The 25727-nt window shown below is 46.1% G+C and overlaps 1 protein-coding gene across 3 annotated transcripts in view; it reads left to right on the top strand.

The window, feature by feature from the left end:
* The window catches only part of LOC120944037 (protein SpAN-like), a 52177-nt gene that overhangs the window by 10335 nt on the left and 16115 nt on the right, over nucleotides 1-25727 (top strand). For all 3 annotated transcript variants that reach the window (XM_040357797.1, XM_040357795.1, XM_040357796.1), the window contains 3 exons: nucleotides 14074-14276; nucleotides 17352-17453; nucleotides 24498-24557. In XM_040357797.1, the coding sequence (XP_040213731.1) occupies nucleotides 14074-14276; nucleotides 17352-17453; nucleotides 24498-24557 (365 nt within the window). The remainder of the gene's footprint in view (nucleotides 1-14073; nucleotides 14277-17351; nucleotides 17454-24497; nucleotides 24558-25727) is intronic.

Below are 25727 nucleotides of genomic sequence, written 5' to 3'. Positions count from 1 at the left end.
CATAGGTATCAGAACCACTCGATCTGGGAAGAAAGTGAGAAACGGCTCTTTGTGACCAAGAGATCCGATCTCAGACACTCTCTTGGCCGAGGTGATAGCGACCAAGAAGGCAACTTTGGCTGAAAAGTCCTTTAACGAGGACGGGGAGGGCCCCGACATACTAAGTCCGTTCAAGAAATCGAGTACTAACGGAAGATCCCATTTGGGGAATCTTGGCTTCCTTTGAGGTCTCAGCCTTGAGGCTCCTCGAAAAAATTGCCTAACTAGCGGGTGAGCTGCCCAAGAAATTCCGGAGAAGGCTGACAGTGCCGAAACCTGAACTCTTAGTGAGCTTACAGACAGGGGAAGATCTAACCCCGATTGAAGAAAGCTTAGGATGTCTTGAATTTCCAGGTTCCTGAAGGATCTGGCCGAAGTTAAAGAAAATTCCACAAACTTGGCCCAAATTCTTCCGTACACTTTGTTTGTGCTTACCCTCCTTGAGCTCATAAGTGTAGAGATCACCTTAGAGGCGCAGCCAAGGGATTCCTGCCTTTCCCTTTCAAGAACCAGACCATTAGTTTCATCTGAGCCGGACAGGGATGTAGGAGTGACCCCTGGGAGAGAAGGTCTGGTCTGACCGGTATTGGAATTGGGTCCCGGAAACTCAGCTGGACCAGGAGAGGGAACCAGGGCCTGTTCGGCCAGTATGGAGCTATCATCGTAACTTCTACCTCTTCCGCTTGAAGCCTCTTCAAGAATTTCAAGAATTTCAAGATTACTGGGATCGGGGGAAAGGCATATGCCCTCTGGAATCTCCAGCGATCCGTCAGGGCATCCGTCCCGATTGCCTGACTGCAGTAACCCCTCGTGTAGAATTTCTTCATCTTGGTATTGTTCGGGGAAGCAAAGAGATCCACTTGGGGATTGATTCTCAGAGACAGGATCCAACAAAACGACTGACCGTGGAGAGACCACTCGTTGATATCCACTTGAGTGTGCAACAGAAAATCCGCCTGGGAGTTCTGAATTCCGGGGATAAAGACTGCTGTCAGGTTGACCAGATTTTCCTGGGCCCACTTCATAATGGGTTCGACTTCCCGTAGGAGAGGTGAACTCCGAGTCCCCCCTTGTCTCTTGACATAGGATACTGCCGTGGTGTTGTCCATCCTCAGCATCACTGATTCTCCCTTCAGGAGTTGGGAGAAGGACTGCAGGGCACACCAAGCCGCTCGAAGCTCTAGGATGTTTGAGCCTGGTTTGTGGAGGCGAGCATCCCACCTGCCTTGTGCCATGCTCGTGCCGCACAGGGCCCCCCAGCCGGAGCCACTGGCATCGGTCGTCACTGTGACCCAAGAGACTGGAGCGATAGAATGGCAATTCCGCAGATTTTTCGGTTGAAGCCACCAGAAGAGGCTGCCCCTCATAGTTGTCGAAACGTGAATCCGTTGATTCTTGCTCCCTGACTTCCACTGCCTGAGAAAGCCGGATTGGAAAGGACGTAGTCTCCATAATGCCCATTTCACCATTGGTGTTGTGGAGACCAACGTTCCAATGATCTTCAGACATTGGTGTGCTTTTAGATGGTGAGTATCTAGGGCCCGAGAAATCCTCTCCTGAATCACAGGAATCTTCTCTAATGGCAGAGAGATGGTCTTTTTTACCGTGTTGAATTGAGCCCCTAGATATACTAGACACTGAGTTAGTTCCAGGTGGCTTTTTGCTAGATTCAGGAGCCATCCGAACTCGGACAGGATCGAGATAACCTGATCTCTCTGTGCCAAGAGATGAGTTCTGTCTTGGGACAAGACAAGGAGGTCGTCTAGATAATGATAAAGGCGAATCTTCTTCAGTCTGATGAGAGCTACCACTGCCAGAAGGGTTTTGGTGAAGACCCGTGGGGAAGTTGTTAGGCCGAAGGGTAGGCAAACAAATTGAAGGTGTTCCTGGTTGATGTGAAACCTGAGATACTTGTGCAGCTCTGCCGCTACCGGGACATGAAAATAGGCGTCTTTTAGGTCCACGGAAATCATCCAGTCGCCCGGCTGTATGGCTTGTTGGATTGTTGATAGAGTTTCCATTTTGAACTTTCTGCGTGTTATAAATTTGTTCAAGTATGTCAGATCTATGACTGGACGCCAGGTACCGTTTTTCTTCTGTACCAAGAAGAGAGGGGCGTATACCCCAAGAAACTGTTCGTCTTTTGGGACGTGTACTACTGCTCCTTGGTTCTTCAGGAGGTCTATGTAGTCTAGGAGAACTTGTCTCTGTTCCGCTGACCCTGGAAGAAGGGTGGAAATGAACTTGGGACGAGGAAGACTGGAAAAGGTCCATGCGTGTCCTGAAGTCACAGTCTTGATAACCCAAAAGTCCTTGATTGAGGCCGCCCAGACGTGCCGATAGAGGAGTAGACGTGCTCCCACACGATCCGCTTGGGCGGGCGTAGTTTCAAAAAGACTTCCCCTGATCGCGTCCGCTTGACGCCTGGGTAGTTGATGTAGGTTTGCGATAGGAGACTCTACCCCTGCTCCAGTTCCTTCTGAAGTTCCCGCCAGGTCTGTAAGCGCGAGCTTCCCTAGCGCGGTCTGGGCTGTGTCTCCGAAATTGAGGCTTCTTTTTCCCGGTCTGGCACCTGTCCTGGGGGAGAAAACCTGACTTGCCACCAGTAACTTTTGAGATGGCGTCGTCTAGCTTGTTGCCGAACAGGGTTGACCCTTCGAAGGGGATTTTACACCAGTTCTGTTTTGACGATGGGTCAGCAACCCATGGGCGTAGCCAGAGAGCCCGTTTTGCCGTGACAGATGATAGCATGATCCTTGCCAATAGGCGGATTAAGTCAACGGAAGCTTCTCCTAGAAATGCAACTGCCAGCTTCAGTTCTGCAGTAGCTGAGCTCTTGGCCAGGTCTTCAGAGACGCCTTTGAGGAAGGAGTCCACATTTTCCATCCAGGCCTCCATAGCTTTAGATAATGCCGCTAGAGCTAGAGCCGGTTTGCATGCTGTGCCTGCTAGGCCATAGATTCTTCTAAGGTCTTGGTCCATTCTCCTATCAAGACCGTCTTTGAAAGAGACAGAGTCAGCAAGTGGTAGTGTGACGTGTTTAGCCAGTCTCGTTACTGCAGCATCTACCAGGGGAACATTCTCCAGATGCTTGACATCCTCCGGTTTGAAGGGATATAGTCTTGAGGCTTTGTTAGCCATGGATGACTTTTTGTCTACCTTGCTCCATTCCTCTTCAAAGATACCCTTTAGTTCAGTCAGGAACGGAAACGTAGGGCGTTCTTTCCCCAAGCGTTTAAAGTATTTTCTTTGCTTGGCTGGGGAAGTGGATTGTTCTTCCCACAAGAGAGCCTCTTTAACTGCTTTGATGAGTGGTGTTACTTGAGCAAAATCAAACTCCAAACCTTCCTCGTCACTTTCTAGATCACCCTCGAGGAAAGCCGGTGCATCGGCTTGAGGCTGGGAAGGACCTGGACCCTCAGGGACCTCGATGGCCTGAAAAACAGACCTGATGGTATCGGTCTGACTCTGTGTGTGGGGAATATTCTCTCTTAGAGTTTGATGTACCACACGTTCCACCAGAGACTCGATGCGATGACCTTCAGCCTCTTTTTCCCCAACCGCATGGGCGTAGCATCAGTCGCATAATGACTTGCCCTCTGGGACACGAGTGTCCCATCCCCAGCAGGCTCTGCGATCAGAGCGGCTATCATGGCGGTGGGAGCGGTGTCGTGAGGAGGAATGTGAACTTCTCCACCGGTGGGAAGATGTAGATGGAGGCCTTCGTTTGGATCTCGACTTGGAAGAAGAAGTATGTTGCGGTCTGGCAAGGTCTTCGGCGTTCGGCTCTGGATTGGAAGGGCTAGAAAGACATTTAGGGGAAAAAACTGTCAACACACATGAATTGTGACTACCAGCCCCTAGCCCGATCCATCTCCGGCACATACCTTGTGTGTGAGGGCTGGCCGCATGTAGACGGTGACTGGTCCATGATTCCCGGACCTGCGTGTAACAGATGACACTATTTCGGAAACCTATAAGGAACCTATGGTGCCGAACAACATAAGAGGATATAAGGATACTGCCCCTTTAAGAAAAAGTTTTTTTTTTTTTTTTTTTAAATAGATAAATAAATAATTAATTTAAATAAATAAAATAAATTAAAATAATTTAATGAAATAACTAATTTATTAATTAAATATAAATACCAGCATATAATTAATGTTTATAAAATAATATGCATGGCCCAGGGAATTGAACATGGTAAAATCAATGCAGCCAGAAGTAAAGCTCATTCACTGACCTGGCAACCTGAAGTAAGTAACAACACACTGTCAGCTGCTCGCCTGTAGGGGAAACCCAATACACACAGGCGAGCAGCTGTTTTTAAATCACCTGCCGGTGACGTCACGCGTCCTCCACGTACGCGCCTGCGCAGTGGAACGCGAACCCACGGCGCCTGCGCGGCCGCCGCGGGGACCAACAGACTGCGCGTGCATGACCAAGCCTCGCTTTGAGAGCGGGTACAGCGCATGCGCGGGGCTCTAGCGATGGCTAACAGGAAGCCACAGGCGTGCTGGAACGCAGAGGCGCTCCAGCCGCCATACAAACATGAAAACAGACAACATATAGGTATATATATACGACTGCCATGGAGAATATGTAGAGATAGACCTTGCCAGCCGTTTGATGTCTTCAGCACACGCCACAGCAACAACCAAGTGTGCTGGGAAAGCTCTCCACCCGCCCATGGCTGTGATCCGAGCTGCACCGCTTAAAGTGTGCCCTTTTCCATTCCTTGAAGAATATCATCTTGATCCATGGAGGAGGAAAAAAAAGGAACACTGATGCTATTGGTGAGTTAACTTTTATGGGTATGGGGTCCTATCAGATTGGAGAGGAGGCGGGATTAACCCACACGTAGGCTGCCATGGAGTCAGTCAGGAAATATATTTTTTAGCAGAGGCCCTAGGGAATAAAATGAGGGTTGCTGCAATTTTTTATTTTATTTTTTCAAATATAAATTTTTATTAAAGCTCAAGGAGGGCAAAACCCAGAAATGACATTGATACCATACAATCATGGACAATAATAGATCTTCAATCAGTTAACGCCCATACACACGATCAGATTTTCAGACGGGAATTGTGTGATGGCAGGCTGTTGTCAGAAAATCTGACCGTTTGTACGTTCCATCGGACAATTGTTGTTGGATTTTCAGACAACAAATGTGGGATTTCATTTTCATGACGTCACTCCGGCAGATGTAAACACTGCTAGTTTTTTTTTTTTGCTGGAAAGCCTGAGATCTTTTTTTTTTTTTTATCTCAGGCTTTCCAGCCTAGAGGAGAGATCTGGGGAATTTTAGACCCCTGATCTTGTTTTAAGAAGGACATGTTATGCCCCATTCCAATTACAAGGGATGTTTACATTCCCTGTAAAAGGAATAAAAGTGATTACGGAAAGGCGGCAGAAGGGGTGAGACGTCCCCTCCCGTCACCTGTAAAAGCAATCAAGTGGTTAAACAGCCACTATAAGGCCGGGTTCACACTTGTCCGACAAACGCTCCGACACTGGGAGCTCATGTCGCATGATGTGTGAAAATCAATGTTTCCCTATGGGAGTCGTCTTAACTGGTCCAACACAAGTCGGTCCGACTTTGAAAATGCTCCGACATTGATCCTACTTCAACCCATTGAATATCATTGAAGTCGGACCAAAGTAGGAGCCTTGTCCTAACCATCCGACTTTTGACATCTGACTTGTGATTACAGCAGCAGTAAAAGGAATTTATCTCGCTCTGGGATTGTTTTGATTGGTCAAGTCAGACTATCACAAAGTCAGATCAAAGCAGTATCCTGTTCATGAAAGTCAGATGGATGTAGTAGGACCAATGTAGGAGATGTAGGACCAATGTAGGACCAATGTAGGACCAATGTAGGAGATGTAGGACCAATGTAGGATCAATGTAAGACTGATGTTGCAGAGCAAAGTATGATGAAAGTCTAATGCCGCATACACACCATCACTTTATGTGATGAAAAAAAACGACATTTTCTGTGAAGTAAAAAACGACGTTTTTGAAACTTCAATTTTCAAAGACGAAGTTGCCTACACACCATCGTTTTTCTCACAATGTTCTAGCAAAGCGAGGTTACGTTCCACCACGTTTTTCCATTGAAGCTCGTTTCATAAGTAGCTTCTGGGCATGCGCGGATGAAAAAACGTTGTTTTAAACGACGTTTTTGCTACACACGGTCAATTTCTGTGAAGTAAAAGTTGACGTTTTGAAAAACGACACATAAAATTGAAGCATGTTTCAATTTTTTTTGGTCGTTTTTTAGAAGACATAAAACGATGTTTTCCCCCACACACGGTCAATTAAAGTGACGTTTTTAAAAACGTCATTTTTTTTCATCACATAAAACGACCGTGTGTACGCGGCATAAGGCTAGGTTCACATCACGATTTTTACATCCGATAATCGGACCGTTAAATCGGATGGAATCGTATATGACAAAATCGTATGTAAATTTTCCATCCGATTTTCACTAAAAAATCGGATCCTGATTTTAAATAATGTCTGGCAATGGCCATAAAGTTTTGGCTATTTGAATGTTTTTTTTTTTCTTTTGTACAATTCTTGAAGTTTCTAGCTCGTTCCATTGTCTAGTGCGCATGCGTAATAAAAAATCGGGTACGATTTATCGGATAAAAACGCACAGTCATCCGATTTATTACGATTTAGATTGACCACAATATAAAAAAAATCGGACACGATTTTAATACGATTTCAAATCAGGACCAAAAATCGTGGTCAAACATGATTTTTGATGCGATTTTAAATCGTATCAAATCTGATGCGGATCAAATCGGATGCACTTGGGGACCTACATTAATGAATGGAAGTGAATGGATACTTTTTGCCATACAGATTTGTACGATTTCAAACCTAAAAATCGTGAGAACAAGTAGGATGATAAAATTGTGGTGTGAATGCACCCTTACTGCTGTCGTGTAGTATAGTGTGAACCCAGCCTCAGGGATTTTACTTTGCAGGGAATCGTTGCAGCTGCAGGCATCTTTCAGACATCTCCACTCAAAGTCCAATGTAAAAGATGGAAGTGGTGGGTGGGTCAATTTACTAAAGTTTATTGCATAGTTACATAGTAAAAAAAAAGACACAAGTCCATCAAGTTTAACCAAAAAAAAAATTAAAAATACAATCCCATATACACAATTCTATACCCACAATTGATCCAGAGGAAGGCAAAAAAAAAAACAGCAAAGCATGTTCCAATTTGCTACAGCAAGGGAAACAATTCCTTCCTGATCCCCCGAGAGGCAATCGGATTTTCCCTGGATCAGCTTTACCTATAAATGTTAGTACCCAGTTACTGTATATTGTGCATGCAACATTATTTTTTTTTTTTTTTAAAGCGTAAAAAGGAAAATTTATATGAAATACTTACCGTAATTTTCCTTTCCTGATGGACTCCATGGCAGCCTACGTGTGGGTTAATCCCGCCTCTCATACCTCATAGGACCCTACTCCCATAAAGCTTTGCTTCTCCCAATAGACTGTGTTCCGTAATATAGCCTACTCCAGCAAAGGGGAGGGAACTCCGGCTGCCATGGAGTCCATCAGGAAAGGAAAATTACGGTAAGTATTTCATATAAATTTTCCTTTTTCCTGACAGACTCCATGGCAGCCTACGTGTGGGAAATAACTAGCCATACACACCCGGGTGGGCAAATTGCTGGTTAAAGAAAAAGTTTTAATTGACATTGTCAACAGATAAAACATGTAAACCAAAATTAACCGACGATAAGGAAGCCGGTTCCACGCAGTAGTGCGTCATAAATGTATTCAGTGATGACCAAGAGGCCGCTCTGCAGATTACTTCCGGAGAGACGTGTCGGGCAGCCGCCCACGACGTAGCCATGCCCCGAGTAGAATGGGCGGTTACCGCTTCCGGTGGAGCCAAACCCTTCGCTTTATAAGCCCCTTGGATTGCCTGTACAATCCATGCTGCAATAGATCTAGGGGAAGCACGCATTCCCTTGTTTTTTTCGTGAAAGGAAATAAATAGATGATCGGATTGCCGAAAAGATGCCGTAGCTTCCAGATATTGTTTTAATACATTCCCAACATCCAAAGGATGAATTTCAGAGTCCTCAGAAGAACGAAAGATGGGAAGGACGATCTCTTGGTTCTCATGGAAGACTGATGTAACTTTAGGTTTGTGACCTAGCATAGGAATCAGGACTACCCGGACCGGGAAGAACGTAAGAAAAGGTTCCTTACATCCCAATGAGCCAATTTCCGAAACCCTTTTCGCTGAAGTCATGGCCACTAGAAAGACCGTCTTGAGAGAAAGATCTTTGATTGGTTGTTGGTCTGAATTCTGTATGTTTGAGAAAAAATCCAGAACTAGCGGAAGGTCCCATTTGGAGAATCTTGGTTTTCTTAGAGGTCTCAGTCGGATAGCTCCTCTGAAAAACTGTCTGACGAGAGTGTGAGTGGCCCAGGATATCCCGGTGAATGCGGAGATAGCCGAGACTTGGACTCTTAGTGAGCTTACAGATAGAGGTAGCTCAAGACCCGTCTGAAGAAAACCCAGAATGTCCTGAATTCTGGGATTATTAGGAGAACCGTCCATCGAAGTGGTATAGTCAGAGAATTTTGACCATATCCTTTGGTAGATTCTGTTAGTACTTGGTCTCCTAGCGTTCAATAGGGTGGAGATGGCTCCGCTTGGACAACCTAATGCTTCCAACCTTCCCCTTTCAAGAACCAGGCCATTAGATGTAGATGGGTTGGACATGGATGAGGAGTTGATCCTTGTAGCAGGAGATCTGATCTGGATGGAAGAGGAACTGGATCCCGGAAGCTCAGCTGAAACAGTAATGGGAACCACGGCCTGTTGGGCCAGTATGGGACTATTGCCACTATCTCGACTTCCTCCCACCTGAGTCTCGATAGAAACTTGAGGATGACTGGAATTGGAGGGAAGGCATAGGCTCTGCGAAACCTCCACTGATCCGTTAGAGCATCCACCCCGAAGGCCTGGGGACAGCGACATCTGGTGTAGTACTTTTCCAGCTTGAAATTGCATGGGGATGCAAACAGATCCACTTCTGGTGAAAAATCCAGTGACAGGATCCAACTGAAAATCTCGTTGTGGAGAGACCACTCGTTGTTGTCGAGGGATGTCCTTGACAGAAAATCCGCCTGTAGATTCTGAGATCCGGGGAGATAAACCGCTGTCAAATCCTTCAAGTGTGTCTGCGCCCAAGACATAATTGGATTCACCTCCTTCAGTAGAGACAGACTGCGAGTACCACCCTGTCTCTTGATGTACGAGACTGCTGATGTATTGTCCATCCTTAGGAGGACTGAAGACCCCTTTATCAGGTGAAGAAAAGCTTGTAGGGAACAGAAGGCTGCGCGAAGTTCCAGCACATTGGACACGATTTTCTGGGACGGAAAGTCCCACCTCCCTTGGGCTACTTCCTTCAGGCAGAGAGCCCCCCAACCTGTGTTGCTGGCATCTGACGTGATCGTGATCCAAGATACAGGAGCTAGGGAATGGCAATTGAGGAGATTTTTCCTTAGTAGCCACCAGGAAAGACTTTCCCGCATGTGTGACGTTATCCGGATCAATTGGTTTTGTGATCTCGGGTCCCACTGTTGAAGAAACCCCTTCTGGAAGGGCCGCATCTTCCACTGTGCCCATCTCACCATCGGAGTTGTGGAGACCATGGTGCCTATAATGTTGAGGCATTGTGAGGCTTTCAGGAAAGGAGACTCTAGAGCGCAACGGATCCTGTCGCGAACAACTGGGATTTTCTCCAGGGGCAAAGAGATGGTACTTAGAGATGTATTGAATTGGGCCCCCGAGAAATATCAGTGATTGTGTTGGTACTAGGTGACTCTTCTCCTTGTTCAGTAGCCAGCCAAACTCGGTCAGAATCGATATGACCAGATCCCGGTGCGTCAATATTTGCTCCTTGTTTTGCGATAGCAGTAGTAGGTCGTCTAGGTAGTGGTGTTGACGAACGCCTCTGGTTCTGATCAGGGCTACAACAGCTAGTAAGAGTTTTGAGAATACCCGTGGGGATGTTGTGAGTCCAAACGGGAGACAAACGAATTGGAGGTGAATATTGCCTACTGCGAACCGCAGATACTTCTGAAATTCCATTGCTATGGGCACATGAAAGTAAGCATCTTTCAGATCTATGGCCACAAGCCAGTCGCCTGGTTGAACTGCTTTCCGGATCGTGAGCAGCGATTCCATTTTGAACTTCTCTTTTTTGATAAAGGTGTTCAGATGTGTCAGGTCTATCACTGGTCTCCAGGAACCTGACTTTTTTTGGACCAGGAAAAGGGGTGAATACATCCCCTGGAACCTCTCGGCCGTTGGGACATGTATAGCGGCACCTTGAGCCACAAGAGAGCTCGTGTAGGACAGGAGGACTTGTCTTTTTTCTTCTGAGCATGGAATTGTTGTGTGAATGACTTGAAGAATAGGGGGTTCTGTAAAAATCCAGGAATGGCCTGTAGATATTGTTTTTACTGTCCAGAAATCTTTTATTGAGGCTGCCCAGACATGCTTGAACTGGAAGAGACGAGCCCCGACTCTTTCCGTCTGGGCCGGCTCTATATCAAAAGGACTTAGGAGCCTCACGTCCACTAGAAGAAGGGCTTTTTGCCGGCTTCTGACCAGAGGGTTGGTTTCTTCTCCAATTCCTCCTAAAATCATGTCCAGGTCTGTACCGACGGGCCTCCCTTGCCCGATCTTGATCTTGCCTGGGAAAGAATTTTTTCTGTCCATACGGACGACGATCCTGGGGAAGGAACCCTGACTTACCCCCTGTGGCTCGGGTGATGGCATCATCTAGTTTGTTCCCAAACAGGGAAGAACCCAAAAAGGGTATCTTGCACCATGCCTGTTTAGAGGCAGGGTCAGCCACCCAAGGGCGTAGCCACAGGGCACGCTTGGCTGTGACAGAGGAAAGCATGACCCGAGACACTAGACGTATAAGGTCAAGGGAAGCCTCCCCTAAGAAGACTGAAGCCATCTTTAGTTCTTGGACTGGGATGCTTCCAGATATGTCTTCAGAGACACAAGATAACACAGTGTCCATTTCACCTGTCCAGGCCTCCATTGCTTTTGACAGGGCTGCCAGCGCTAAGGCTGGTTTACAGGCCATGCCCGCTGTAATATAAATTTGTTTTAAGTCAGTGTCTATTTTCCTCTCCAGACCATCTTTAAAGGAAACGGTGTCTTCCAAAGGGAGAGTAACGTGTTTCACCAGTCTCATCAAGGCCGCATCGACTAGAGGAGCTGACTCTAAATGTCTCACCTCTTCACTTTTGAATGGGTATAACTTCGCTATCTTGGATAGTAAAGAATTTTTCTTGTCTGAACCAGACCATTCTTCCATAATTACATCTCCTAGTTCACCAAGGAGGGGAAAGTTTGGGCGGTTTTTCTTAAGCTGACTAAAGAACTTCCTTTGCTTGGAAGGTGCTTCTACTGGATCCTCCCATTTTAAAGCGTCCTTGACTGCTTTCACCAATGTTGGGACCAGGGAAAAATCAAAACCAGCAGCATAATGGACATTTTCCATTTCACTTTCTGAGGAAACACTTGGAGAGCGGTTGACTCTAGAGGGCCCCGCAACTTCAGGATCATCCTGTACCAGGACTGGGGATGGTTCAACAGGAGGAACAACCGCTTGGGTGGAAGTAGAGATGTTCAAGGATTCTTGGACCACTCTTCTGACCAGGGCTTCAACCTGCTGGTCCTCACCCCCTCTTTCCCTTACAGCACGGGAATAACATGGCTCACAGAGGGATTTTCCTTCTGGGACCTGAGCTCTACATCCCCAACAGGAATTCCTTTCAGAATGACTGGAGTGACGGTGAGAGTGGTGACCAGACGAGGATCTAGAACCTTCTCTATAATGCTTAGATGAAGATCTAGAGCTTCTAGAACTTGAATGATGTTTTTGTGGTTGAACTTCAATAACATCTTCACGTGCTATTATTTGAGGAATAGACCTGGAGGGACTGGAAACAAAAGAGACAAAATACAATTTTTTTTTTTTTTTTTTTACCAAAACCCATAGAAAAACAGGCAGAGGGAATAAATTCCATCCTACCTGCAGCGTAAGGTTTGGCCACAGGGGGGCGGTGACACATCCATAGCGGTGAGGAAACAGTACTAAAAAAGAAATCAACAGGAACCGTGCATCAGGCAAAGGGACCCATAATCACAGTGCTTACATAAGGCATAAAAGAGCAGTCTCCTACCTTGATCCACAGCCAAGAGAGATACACCTAGACCGTCAGGGATGTGCCACCATATAGCTGTGTTTGACAGCTATTTAAACTTGCCGCCCTGTCGATGACGTCACCGCGCACCGGCGTGCGCATGCGCGGTGAACCTGCGTCACCTCGTCGGCCTCGCGCGCATGCGCGATCGCGGCTAGCTAGACCAAGGAGCTCACACACAGCCAAGCCTCGTTCCCAGAACGAGGCGTGCGCGTGCGCAGACCACTAGCAAGCGGCGAAGCTGGAACGCACTGCGCTCCAGCGGCCATACCTGGAAGGGAAAAGACAGACTACACACAAAAACTGGCTGCCATGATAGGTAAGAGCATACGTTTATACATTACCACCTTAGGAAACCCATGATCCGGCCTGGATAAGGAAGCCACCGCTGCTTACTCTGCAAGGTCTGGTAATTTAGGGACCCCCTGCTAATAGCCAGGGTATGTGGTCACATAATCGCTTACCTGCCAGTGGCAGGCTAGTAAGCATAAAAAGGGGTACCGCAGACAAAAAATGTCCATCCAGCTAATAGCTGAGATCTGTAGGACTTCAGAGCCACCAGGCATGGGAATCAGGGACTAAAAAAGGTTTTTCTTTAAACAAACGATTACTTCGGTCCTAGGAGGAGGACAAAAAAGGAACACAGTCTATTGGGAGAAGCAAAGCTTTATGGGAGTAGGGTCCTATGAGGTATGAGAGGCGGGATTAACCCACACGTAGGCTGCCATGGAGTCTGTCAGGAAATTATATTAACAGTTTTCACAAAGACAGGTACAATTGTTACAACATTAGAAATAAAATTCCATATACAGGGTACAGACCCATAATCTGTATGTATTACAAGTTAGACAGTGCCAAAAAGACAGCACCAATAGTAAGGGCACGGCGCCACTCAATGCATGGGACATAGAATAATCGAATAGCAAATAAAAGAAAGAATAGACAAAGCATATACAATACAAAAGAAAGAAAAAAGGGGGTAAGGAATCATATGCAATATTAGTGTCAAGTGACCGATTTGCATACATTTATTGAATGCAATTATTTAAAAAGGCATTTCATTATTTAACTCATTGAATGTAAGAGGCGGGCAGCCTGTAGTGGGTAAACCTGCTGGATCCTCTCTACAGCACTGCTTTTACAAGGCAATAACTGGGTTTCTAGGGCATTTTTTGCACTCCAGGTCGATTTTTATTCCTATAGTCTGAAGGCCCATGTACACAATCGGACTTTCTGACAACAACGGTCCGACAGACATGTTTTATCGGACAATCCGACCGTCTGTATGCTCCATCGGACAATTGTTGTCGTTTTTTCAACGGACAAATGTTCGCTGTGCATGCTCTCATGTCAGATGGAGGATAAAGTCCAAAGTACAAACACGCATGCTCCGAACCAATGCTAAACATCAGACAACAATAGCAGAAGTTGCCCAAAGGGTGGCGGTAAAGAGCTGAAAAAACAAGTGATTTGGTGACTGTTGGCTGAAAAAGTTCTGCCGTGTGTATGCATACCAACTTCATGGCCAACGTCCCTTCGGACAAAAATCTACGGAAAAGTCAGATCGTGTGTATGAGGCTTAACACACACACATACACATGCTTGGAAAGCAATGAAAGCGGATATTGGTAAGCAACTGAAACTCTCAGGCAATTAGTATTTTGTTATCTTTATTCTGGAGATATATTTGTAAGGATCCTATTTAAAAAAAAAAAAAAACGAATGAATTGTTCTTATTTTTGTTTCAACAGTCTAGAAAGTAATCCAACTTGCGCCTATGATTATGTGGAAATAATAAGGGATGGCTGTGTAGGAAGCAGCGTTCTTGGGAAGGTTTGCAAACCCGGATTGTACAATTTCTATTCATCATCCAATAAAATAACCGTTGTATTTAGAAGTGACATTTCCATTGAAGGAAAGGGCTTTGAGGCTCATTATCAAACTACTTATGAAGGTACAATGCTATTGCACTTTTCTTTCTAACATTTTTCAACACTAAACTTGCTTTAGATCATTAGAAAAGTTCCTTGGCTAAAGCCCAATTTGATATATCAGTCCCTGATTTAACCATTGAGCACCAGAAGGATTAACGCCCCCCCCCCCCCCATGACCAGGCCATTTTTTGCTATGCAGCACTGCACTCCTTTAACCACCTCAGCCCCGGAAGGATTTCTCCCCAAATGACCAGGCCATTTTTTGCGATACGGCACTGCGTCGTTTTAACTGACAATTGCGCGGTGGTGAGATGTTGTATCCAAACAAAATTGATGTCCTTTTTTCCCCACAAATAGAGCTTTCTTTTGGTGGTATGTAATCACCTCTGCAGTTTTTATTTTTTGCGCTATAGATAAAAAAAGACTGTCAATTTTGAAAAAAAATGAATATTTTTTACTTTCTGCTATAATACATGTCCAAAAAAATATATAAAAAAACAAATGTATTCATCAGTTTAGGCCAATATGTATTCTGCTACATATTTTTGTAAAAAAAAAAAATCACAATAAGCATATATTGATTGCTTTGTGCAAAAAGTTATAGGGCCAGATCCACATACAATTGCATCGGCGTAGCGTATCAGAGATACACTATGCCGCCGTACCTTACCTGGCGTATATTCGAATCCTCGGCGAGTTCGCGCCTTAAGTTACGGCGGCGTAGTGTATTTCTGGCGGCGGATTTGAAATTGGGCGGGTTGGGGCGGGTTTCATTTAAATGAAGCGCGTCCCCGCGCCGAATGAACTGCGCATGCATCGTCCCGAAAGTTCCTGCCATGCATTGCGCTAAATGACGTCGCTAGGACGTCATTTTTTTAACTTAGACGTGAGTTACGTCCATCCCTATTCACGGACGACTTACGCAAAAAAAAAATTTTAAAATTTAGACGCGGGAACGACAGCGATACTTAACATGGCAATTATATCTATACGCCGCAAAATACCAGCTTTAACTATACGCCGGAAAAAACCGACTACAGACGACGTTAGAAAATGCGATGGCCACGCGTACGTTCGTGGATCGAAGTAAATCGCTAATTTGCATACCCGACACGGAAAACGCCACCCAGCGGACGCCGAAGTATTGCATCTTAGATCCGAAGGCGTACGAAGACGTACACCTGTCGGATCTAACCCAGAAGCCGTCGTATCTTGTTTTGAGGATTCAAAACAAAGATACGACACGGGAAATTTGAAAGTACACCAGTGTATCAGTAGATACGCCGGCGTACTTTGTCTGTGAATCTGGCCCATAGATTCTACAAAATAAGGGAAAGATTTAGGGATTTTTTATATATTGTTTGTTTTTACTAGAAATGACGAGGATGAGCGATTTTTAGTGGGACTGTGACATTGCGGTGGACAAATCTGACCCCTAAGTGACACTTTTTGGTGACCACTGACACCAATACAGTGATCAGTGCTAAAAAAATGCACTGATCACTATGTAAATGGGACTGATTTTTTATTTTTTTTGAAAAGCCTATGGCGTGTGAACACACCCAAAAAACTCCACCCGGTGCAGAAAAAATGTGCACACACATAAAGAGTGTTCACAAAAACGTGCAGACGGGTGCAACGTCAAGTGGTCCTCCTGTGAAGAGGGACCCAAACCCTGATCCCCCGGGGCGTTAGGCTCCAGACGGGGACTGAGGTACTGTGGTCCGAGCAACCGAAGCCGACACGGACCCAACTTCCTCGGAGGGACTGCCGAAACAGAACCCTCCCAGTACTAGGTGGGGCTCCCCCGAAGGGAGACCCCATGAGAGCAGGCGAACTAAGCCAGAAGGCCATGTCCACCCACTCCCAAGACGTTCAGGGCTGGCCCGAGGACCCGCACCCTACTAATCACACAGTGACACAAAACGTGCACAACAAAAAAAGACAAAAAAGTGACAAACATAGGCTTAAATTAAATAAAGTGGGGGAAAGGGAAAGTGAAGAGGAGAGTGAAAGAAGTGGTCATTGTGTTCAACAATGACCAGGTCCTCCGGCCAGGAATAAAAAATTCCTCCGGTCCTAGCCAAAAGGCCCGGCCCAGGAGGCAGGTGCTAAAAAAAGCGTGTATCTGGTGCAGTGACCGTGGTATCTTAAATCAATGTGTCCCTCACACACAGTGATCTTCAGATACCCCTGGACTGCCACTCCAGGGGCACATGCACCATAGGCTTTTCGTTCCATATCCGACCCCCCGACCGGCCAGTGCAGCCCTCCACCCCTGCCAGCTAGAGAGCCCTTCAAGGTTTTCTTGGGGAGGACTGCCGCTCAGGTAGCAGCCTCCACCAATACTAGCCCCTCCAGACCCTCCGTCAACCCAGCGGATTTGCATGGTCCTGCCCCGTCTTACCACAGGGCATTACCAGCTCCTCCAACCGGATCGCTGACAGAGATAGCACTTACACCAGCCAGCCAGAAGGCCAGACTAGAACTCGGCAAAAAGACCAAGACCAAGCATAGCACCCATCCTCACCAGGAGCACCCTTCCAGATGGCTCAGACTCAACCATGGGCCGGCCCCCAGTATCTGTCGGGCAGCACAGCGTAGTCCCTGCTGAAACCATCCTTCCAGGTGCAATGACGTCATTGGATTGCATCCACCCTCCCCATGTAGGAGGTGCTTCAGCGCTCCGCTGACAACTGATAAGGACAGATACCACACCTAGTCCTAGCCATACCATCCCAATATATACCCCTGATGAAGGGACCACTTGTATGTCCCGAAACGCGTCGGGTGGATCAATGACTACAGTTATCGGCTCATCATCGTATTACTGTACATTGTTGTGTTAACCTTATTGTTGGTGTTTTCTACACCATTTACACATTTTTATATTCCTATTTTTTCATTGTCATTAAATTATACTTTTAACTATATTATTTAGAATTTCTTCATTTGGTTTGCCCCCAAAATCCCACAATTCCTGTTTTGGGGATACTTGTTTTTTCTTCTTGTTCTAAAATACAGCATTTTGTGTCTATGCATATAATGACCTAACCCTAATAATGACCTAACCCTCGGTTTCTCATTTCTTCTAGCTAAACTACCCACCACCGCTACCACCACCGCTAGCACCACTGCTACCACCACCGCTAACACCACCGCTACCACCACCGCTATCACCACTACATCAACTGATGGTAACTATACTGTATGATGTTTCCAACTAATATTATGTACATGTCCCATGTATCTAAAGGCTTGTTCACACATGATTTGGTCTCTAAAGGGCGGTCTGCATTCAGAGAGCTTTTCAGAGGGCATATGACAGAAGTGGTATCACCTCCCACTGCCTGCTTCAACCCTGTGAAGCTTTTACTAGCGAATCTCAACCGCTGGCTTTTGCATGTGGTTTTGGGTCTCTCGCAGAGAACAGGTGCTATGGCTGCTGAAAGAGACAGGGGGTATGATCGAAAGAAAAAAGAGAAGCAGCTGGATTTACCAGACTGCAAAAGTAGGCAAAAATATGACCAAGCAGTGTAATCAATACAAATTTTCATGAAAATTGAATTAAAATGGTACGGAAAACATCCGTGTGGATATATCAATACCTTCCAAAAGAAATAAACATAAATCACACATACATAAATATTAAAAACAATCCAGGCAGTGATCCAGTATGCAGGAGATTTCGTGGGATCATTGAATGGTGGATATGACTCAAAAACTGGTATCTAGATACAATAGATAACCAATAATAGAGAAAACTGTAACATAACACAGTGTGATTCAGATGCAGTTGCTAAGTGTAGTAGAATCCCAGTAAAATCTATGGATTTTTAACAAATTATGTCAAAGGCAGGATGTATGTGGGACAAATAGTCCCTATAGACAATGGTGATTGGATATAATAATCCTGTAGGTGGCCACCAAAGGACTTGCATCAAGTGTAATCAATAATCATTGAAAAATGTCACTCCAAATGTAAAAGCTGAGCGATGGTAGAATTAGAAGATAAAACTCTAATCTCATAATGCTTACAATCGTTTATCAGGGCGTTTTTAAGGCAGGGCTAAAGTGGTAGCTGCCCTGGGCCCTTTCATTGTTGTGGGGCCCAAAGCAGCTGCCTCATACTTGCCAACTATCCCAGTTTAAATTCCCTTGTCCCTTGAAGTTTTCGTCATGTGCTGTGTCCTGATATCTCAGTGTGAAGTGCTGCTACTAATGCTGCCCAGCTCTGCCCTATTGTTGTGTACATATGACTCAATTGCAGACCCTGGGGTAGATCCTTGTACAACGGCGCATTATTGCGCCAGGCGTAGCGTATCTAAGATACACTACGCCGCTGTAACTTACTTTGTTTTGTTTTGAATCCTCAACGAATTTGTGCCATAAGTTACGGCGGCGTAGTGTATCTCCTGCGGCGGTAGGGGCGCGGAATTCAAATGGATGTAATGGGGGCGTGTTTTATGTTAATACGTCGTGACCCGACGTAAACAGCGTTTTTTTTTTCAATAACATGTTTATTTAGAAATTTTTGTTCAATACAAATATGCATGTAAGGCAGTCAACTTGCATAGTAAGCCATAAAGTCATAGCATTTTTTTCCAGCAATAACAGTGTCATTGTCATGTCTTTCCTCATGGTAACTTGTAGTGCCATAGCTGCGAACTCTAAGCCTATGCCTTTCTTTTTATTTCTTTGTTTTTAAAACGTAATAAGTGCATTGAGAAAAATAACCGTTTGGCTGTAAACTCGAACTTGCTAAATAGGTGTGAGCCACCAGGGGACTCACGAAGGGAGAAAAAAAAGAAATAGAAAAGGGGGAAGAAAGAGGGGGGAGAGAAAGGGTAAAAAGGGTCATCTATCCGCTGCATTTACCGCTTCAGGGTGGGTCCTCCCGGCGATGCCACAACTCCAACAACGTTTTTTTTTAACTGCGCATGCGCCGTCCCTGGGGGTATCCCAGTGCGCATGCTCGAAATTTAACCGAAACAAGCCAATGCTTACGACGGTGACGTCATTCGACGCAAATTCCTATTCGCGAACGTCTTACGCAAACAACGTAAAAAATTCTAAATTGTACGCGGAAACGACGGCCATACTTAACATTGAGTACGCCTCATAACAACAGCTTTAACTATACGCCGGAAAAAGCCGAATGCAAACGAAGGAAAAAAATGCGCCGGGCCGACGTACGTTCGTGGATCGCCGTAACTAGCTAATTTGCATACTCAACGTGGATTTCGACGGGAACGCCACCTAGCGGCCGCCGAAAAATTGCAGCTTAGATCCGACGGCGTACTAAGACGTACGCCTGTCGGATCGATCCCAGATGCCGCCGTATCTTGTGGATACAAAACAAAGATACGACGTGGGAAATTTAAAATTACGCCGGAGTAGCAGTAAATACGCCGGCGTAATCCTTTTGTGGATCTGCCCCCCTGTGTTTACATGTAAATAACCGTCATTTGTATGTAAATAATGGGACCATTCATATTTAAATAGTGGCGGCATTCAAATGTAAATAGCTGAGGTTGGCAGCATTCATATGTAGCACTACCCCCGAAAGAGCTGCTGGTTTAGATTTGGGTTTTGCACGTTACCTCTAAATTCGTTGTCCAGGGGAGAAAATCTGTAGAAAATTGCAATGTCCACACAAGATGTAAAACCTTCAACTATTAGGTTTTATTTTTGCTGAATAAAACTTGTGAAGGAAGTAGAAAATATAGAGAGAAGGGGAAGGTTCAGGTACGCGGTACAGAATGCATAAAAAATATTCATAGTTCGAGTATTCGCCACTCACTCCTGAGTGGGTATTGCTCACCCGAATAGACCCCTCTCACATGGCCTAGCAGCCGGAATGATGCACAAACCAGTATGAGAACAGTCTCTGCCACAGACCGTCAGAGAGTGAAAGATGGATAGCCAGGAATCCTCTGCCACAGGATTTAAGTCCCGAACTTCCTGTCTGAGGCCTCGTACACACATGAAACATTGTTTTCCTCGACGAGTTCCTTGTTAGGCTTGTCGAGAATCTTGACAAGCTTTCTTTGCGTACACACAGTCAAGACAAAATCACGTGACGTAAAACACGTACGATGGCACTATAAAGGGGAAGTTTGATTCCACTGGCGCCACCCTTTTGAGCATGTGCGGGTTTCTAAGCATACACACGAACGTGTTTCTCGTCGAAAACCAGCCCGACAAGGTTCTCTTTTTTTCTCATCGAGTTCCATGACAGTTTTCTCGATGAAAAACATACACATGACCGTTTTCCTCGGCAAAAAAGCTCTGCCACCAAGTTTCTTGATGGATTCTTTTGAGGAAAACGGTTGTGTGTACGAGGCCTTACAGCAAAAGAGTCTTTAAGCCAATCCGGCGGACCGTAAGACAGATTGTGTATTGGATCCCCTTAGTTAACGAGGTCACCAGGCCCCTCCCAAGACATGAGCTAGCCTTGCTTGGTCTCCTCCAGGGCAGGTCCTCCCCTGGTTTCCTTCCTTACCCGCTTAAGGACCGCCTCCTGCACATTTACGTCAGCAGAATGGCATGGCTGGGCACATGCACGTACAGGTACGTCCTGTGCTAGTGCCCAGCCGTGGGTCGCGGGCACGCGCCTGCGACCCGGTCCGAAGCTCCGTGACCGCGGGACCCGCGGAAACGATCGCCGCTGGAGTCCCGCGATCGGTCCCCGGAGCTGAAGAACGGGGAGAGCTGTGTGTAAACACAGCTTCCCCATTCTTCACTGTGGCGGCGTCATCGATCATGTGATCCCTTTTATAGGGATACACAATCGATGACGTCACACCTACAGCCACACCCCACTACATTTAAAAACACATATTAGGACATACATAACCCATTCAGCGCCCCCTTGTGGTTAACTCCCAAACTGCAATTGTCATTTTCACAGTAAACAATGCTTGGTGTGATGACGTCACTCCGTTGATGCTGGCATTTCGTCCGCCAATCTGCAGACTTCCTCAGTGGGTAGGGTTCCTGTCACCATCATGAAACAAAGCATCACAACTGGCATGTGTATACCCCCAAGTGCTGCAACTAAAGGAGGTGTCAGTTGGGGGTAATACGAGCATGTCTCAATAGTGGGGTTTTAGTGCCCCTCCCCCTAACTGCTACTGTGAATGAACCCTTATGCCGCATACACACGATAATTTTTCAGCATGAAAAAAAACGACGTTTTTCCAACTTCATCATTAAAGCGACGTTGCCTACACACCATCGTTTTTAAAAAATGATCTAGCAAAGCGCGGTGACGTACAACACGTACGACGACGCTATAAAGGGGAAGTTCCATTCGCCTTTGGGCTGCTTTAGCTGATTCCGTGTTAGTAAAAGACGATTTGCGCTTTTCTGTTATTCTGTTATGTGAAGCCCACACACAATCATTTTAAATGACATTTTTTAAAAACTATGGGCCGGATTTAGATACATTGGAGTATCTGTCGGCGCGGTGTAACGTATCTCATATATACGGTACGCCGCCGTAACTTAGGGCGCAAGTTCCGTATGCAGAAAGAACTTGCGCCCCTAGTTACGGCGGCGTAACGTATGTGTGTCGGCGTAAGCCCGCCTAATTCAAATGGGGATGATGTGGGCGTGTTTTATGTAAATTCACTGTGACCCCACGTATTTGATGTATTTTACGAACGGCGCATTCGCCATTCGTGAAAAAATCCCAGTGCGCATGCTCGAAATTACGCCGCAAGTCGTCATTGCTTTAGACGTGAACGTAACTTACGTACAGCCCTATTCGCGAACGACTTACGCAAACGACGTAAAATTTTAAAAACTCGACGCGGGAACGACGTCCATACTTAACATTAGCTACGCCTCATATAGCAGGGGTAACTTTACGCCAGAAAAAGCCTAACCTAAACAACGTAAAAAAATGCGCCGGCCGGACGTACGTTTCTGAATCAGCGTATCTAGCTCATTTGCATATTCCTTGCGTAAATATACGGAAGCGCCACCTAGCGGCCAGTGTAAATATGCAGCCTAAGATACGACGGTGTAAGACACTTACGCCGGTCGGATCTTAGGAAAATCTATGCGTAACTGATTCTCTGTATCAGTCGCATAGTTACGACCACGCACACTCTGAGATACGACGGCGTATCCGGAGATACGCCGTCGTATCTCCTTTCTGAATCCGGGCCTATGTTTTTTTCATGCCGAAAAATGATCGTGTGTACGCTGCATTAGGCTCCATGCACACTGAAGATGATAAACTGCAGTTTATTGGAGTTTTGGGCTTTTTTTAAAGCCCATAAACTGAAGCCTATGTGCCCATGCCTTAGTATTTTAGATCAAGACACTGATTATCAGGTTATGCAGAGACAGTGGCAATAACTGAATGTAGTTCCTGATCTTTGACAGAGTTTAGGAAGTTTAACCACTTCCCGCCCGGCCTATGGCCGATTTACGTCCGGGAAGTGGTTATTAAATCCTGACAGGACGTTCTAGAACGTCCTGCAGGATTTCATGCCGCGCGCGCCCGTGGGGGCGCGCATCGCGGCGATCGGTCATGCGGGGTGTCAGTCTGACACCGGCGCAGACTCTTTACCACGTGATCAGCCGTGTCCAACCACGGCTGATCACGATGTAAACAGGAAGAGCCGTCGATGGCTCTTCCTCACTCGCGTCTGACAGACGCGAGTAGAGGATAGCCGATCGGCGGCTCTCCTGTCAGGGGGGGTTAGCGCTGATTGTTTATCAGCGCAGCCCCCCCTCGGATCGCCACACTGGACCACCAGGGATGCCCACCCTGGAGCACCAGGGTGGGCAAAAAAAAAAAAAAATGCCAGAAAAAAAAAAAAAAAAAAAGTCTAAAAAAATAAATAAAAAAAAAAGCATAAAGAAAAAAGATGCCAGTCAGTGCCCACAAATGGGCACTGACTGGCAACCTGGCAAAAATCAGTGCTGCCACCCCAGTGTCCATCAGCGCCACCCCAGTGTCCATCAGTGCCACCCCAGTGTCCATCAGTGCCACCCCACAGTGCCCATCCATGCCCAGTGCCCACCTATCAGTGCCCATCTGTGCCACCCATAAGTATCCATCAGTGCCGCCCATGAGTGCCCATCTGTGCCGCCTATGAGTGCCCAGTGCCGCCCATGAGTGCCCATCAGTGCCGCCTATGTGTGCCCATCAGTGCCGCCTATGTGTGCCCATCAGTGCCGCCTATGTGTGCCCATCAGTGCCGCCTATGTGTGCCCATCAGTGCCGCCTATGTGTGCCCATCAGTGTCGCATACCAGCGCCGCCAATCAGTGCCACCTCATCTGTGCCCGTCAGTACTACCTCATCGATGTCCATCAGTGCCATCTCATCGGTGCCCATTAGTGCCGCCATATCAGTGCCCGTAATTGAAAGAGAAAACTTATTTACAAAAAAATTAACAGAAAAAAATAAAAACGTAATTTTTTTTCCAAATTTTCAGCCTTTTTTTAGTTGTTGCGCAAAAAAAAAATCGCAGAGGTGATCGAATACCACCAAAAGAAAGCTCTATTTGTGGGGAAAAAAGGACGCCAATTTTGTTTGGGTACAGTGTAGCATGACCGCGCAATTGCCATTCAAAGTGCGACAGTGCTGAAAGCTGAAAATTGGCTTGGGCGGGAAGCTGCGTAAGTACCTGGTATGGAAGTGGTTAAGGCTCCATGCACACTGAAGCTTTTTTTAAAAAGCCAATAAACTGAACTCTATGTTAGCCTATGTGCCCATGCACACATGGGCGTTTATTAGTGTTAATGAGCTTTGGAGTTTATTGGCTTTTTTCTGAACGCCCGAAATTTGTGTTCAAAGTGACGTTTTTTGGCGGGAAAAAAAACAAAAAAATGCTCAGAAACGCTCAAACGCTGAAAAAAAACGTTGAAAGGCTCCCTGCAAAGCTACTGGCGTTTTTTTATTGCTTTTTTTAGCTTCAGTGTGCATGGAGCCTTAGGTTCACTTAGTTTCTTATTTGATTTGTATTACAATCAGTATTTTACTACAAAAGTACTCTACTACTACGTTCAACAGTTTAGTAGTTGGACAAGCAGATACATTTGTTTATATGTACTTGTACCTACACCTAAAATTCTAAATGAAATATAACCTGCAAAATTTTAAATAAAAATATATGTGAAAAAAAAACCTGTTCCTAATTGTTTACCCTGACACTGCCAAAATACATTATTTTGTGTTGCTGTATATAATGACCTCACTCTGTTTCCCATCTGTTCTAGCTACAAAACTCAACACCACCACCGAACCCATAGTCAGTGAAATCACCGTAAAGATTGATGGTAAGTAACTATACTGCATGATGTTTCCAACCTAGGGCGATTTCACACTGCCGTGCTGCGATTTTGGCCACAGCATTGGGGCAGTGCAGTGTTCCCGCAGTTTTTGCATGATTTACATAGACTTCTATGTTTTGCTGCATTTTCTAAAGCACGCCAAAATTCCTGCCTGTTGCATCTTTGGTGTGCTTTTAGAAATTGTACCACAAACATGCGTTCTAATAGAACGTTATATTTGTAGCACTTCCCCCTGAAGGAGCTGCTGGTTTGTTTTGGGTGGCATGTTACCTCGTGGCTCCTCCGTTGTCTAGGGGTGTATGGTACATATAGCAGTAATGGAATGTCCACGACAGGTGTCTTTTTCTGTGCTCTTTATTACCCAGCCAGGTAAAAACAATAAAACTCGTGGTGATAGAAGAGATGAAGCAAAAGGAGAAATAGCAGATTCAGGCGTAATAGTAAGGAAACAGTCCTGCTTCCAACGACACTTAGTCTTCTTCGCCACTCCAACCGGAGTGGGTATAGTGTACCTGGACAGGCCTCTCTCACTGACCTGGCAGCCAGAGTATCACTCGGAACTTAGAGGAAAAGTCTCTGCCACCGACCCTCCTTAGGATTGAAATAGCGGAGATAACTCTCCTCAAAAGACTTTGGCCTGGATCTCCTTCAGGTAGCTTGCAGGTTACCAACTGATAGGTGACCAACGTCCAACCTCTCAGTACCCGGTTACCTTGATCCCCGGTGGATTGTCGAGACCCTATTGAATCGCCAGCCTCTCTTGGCTCTCCTCAGATGGACTCCCCACCGAACAGCTTCCTCTCACTGGGAACACGCTTGGGATCTTCTCAGGATTGGGGACCCAGTCGATTACTGGGGCCCAGCCACAGCTTTAAATGTTCCGGACCAACGTGGTCCCGGAACTAAGAACACCGCGTGGAAGGCCATTTGCGCCGTGATGCAGTCACCCTGAAGGTGGGTGCCGCACTCGAAGAAGAAACCAGACCAATGGCGTCTGTCTCATAAATACCCTCCCCCAGCATGCACAGCGAGGAAAACCCCTCCTGATAGGCTGCTGGGGAAAAGCACCCAGACCTCGACTCCACTGCTGCCACCTGTCGTCCTGGGGTGGGAAGAGCACCCCAGAAGCGACAGAATGAGCCCACAGTCAGCCAA

Source organism: Rana temporaria, chromosome 6 (genome assembly GCF_905171775.1).
Source record: "Rana temporaria chromosome 6, aRanTem1.1, whole genome shotgun sequence".
In the NCBI taxonomy this organism is placed as follows: Eukaryota; Metazoa; Chordata; class Amphibia; order Anura; family Ranidae; genus Rana; species Rana temporaria.
Note: the sequence above shows the minus strand (reverse complement) of the source record. Positions and strands in the feature narration are given on the sequence as shown.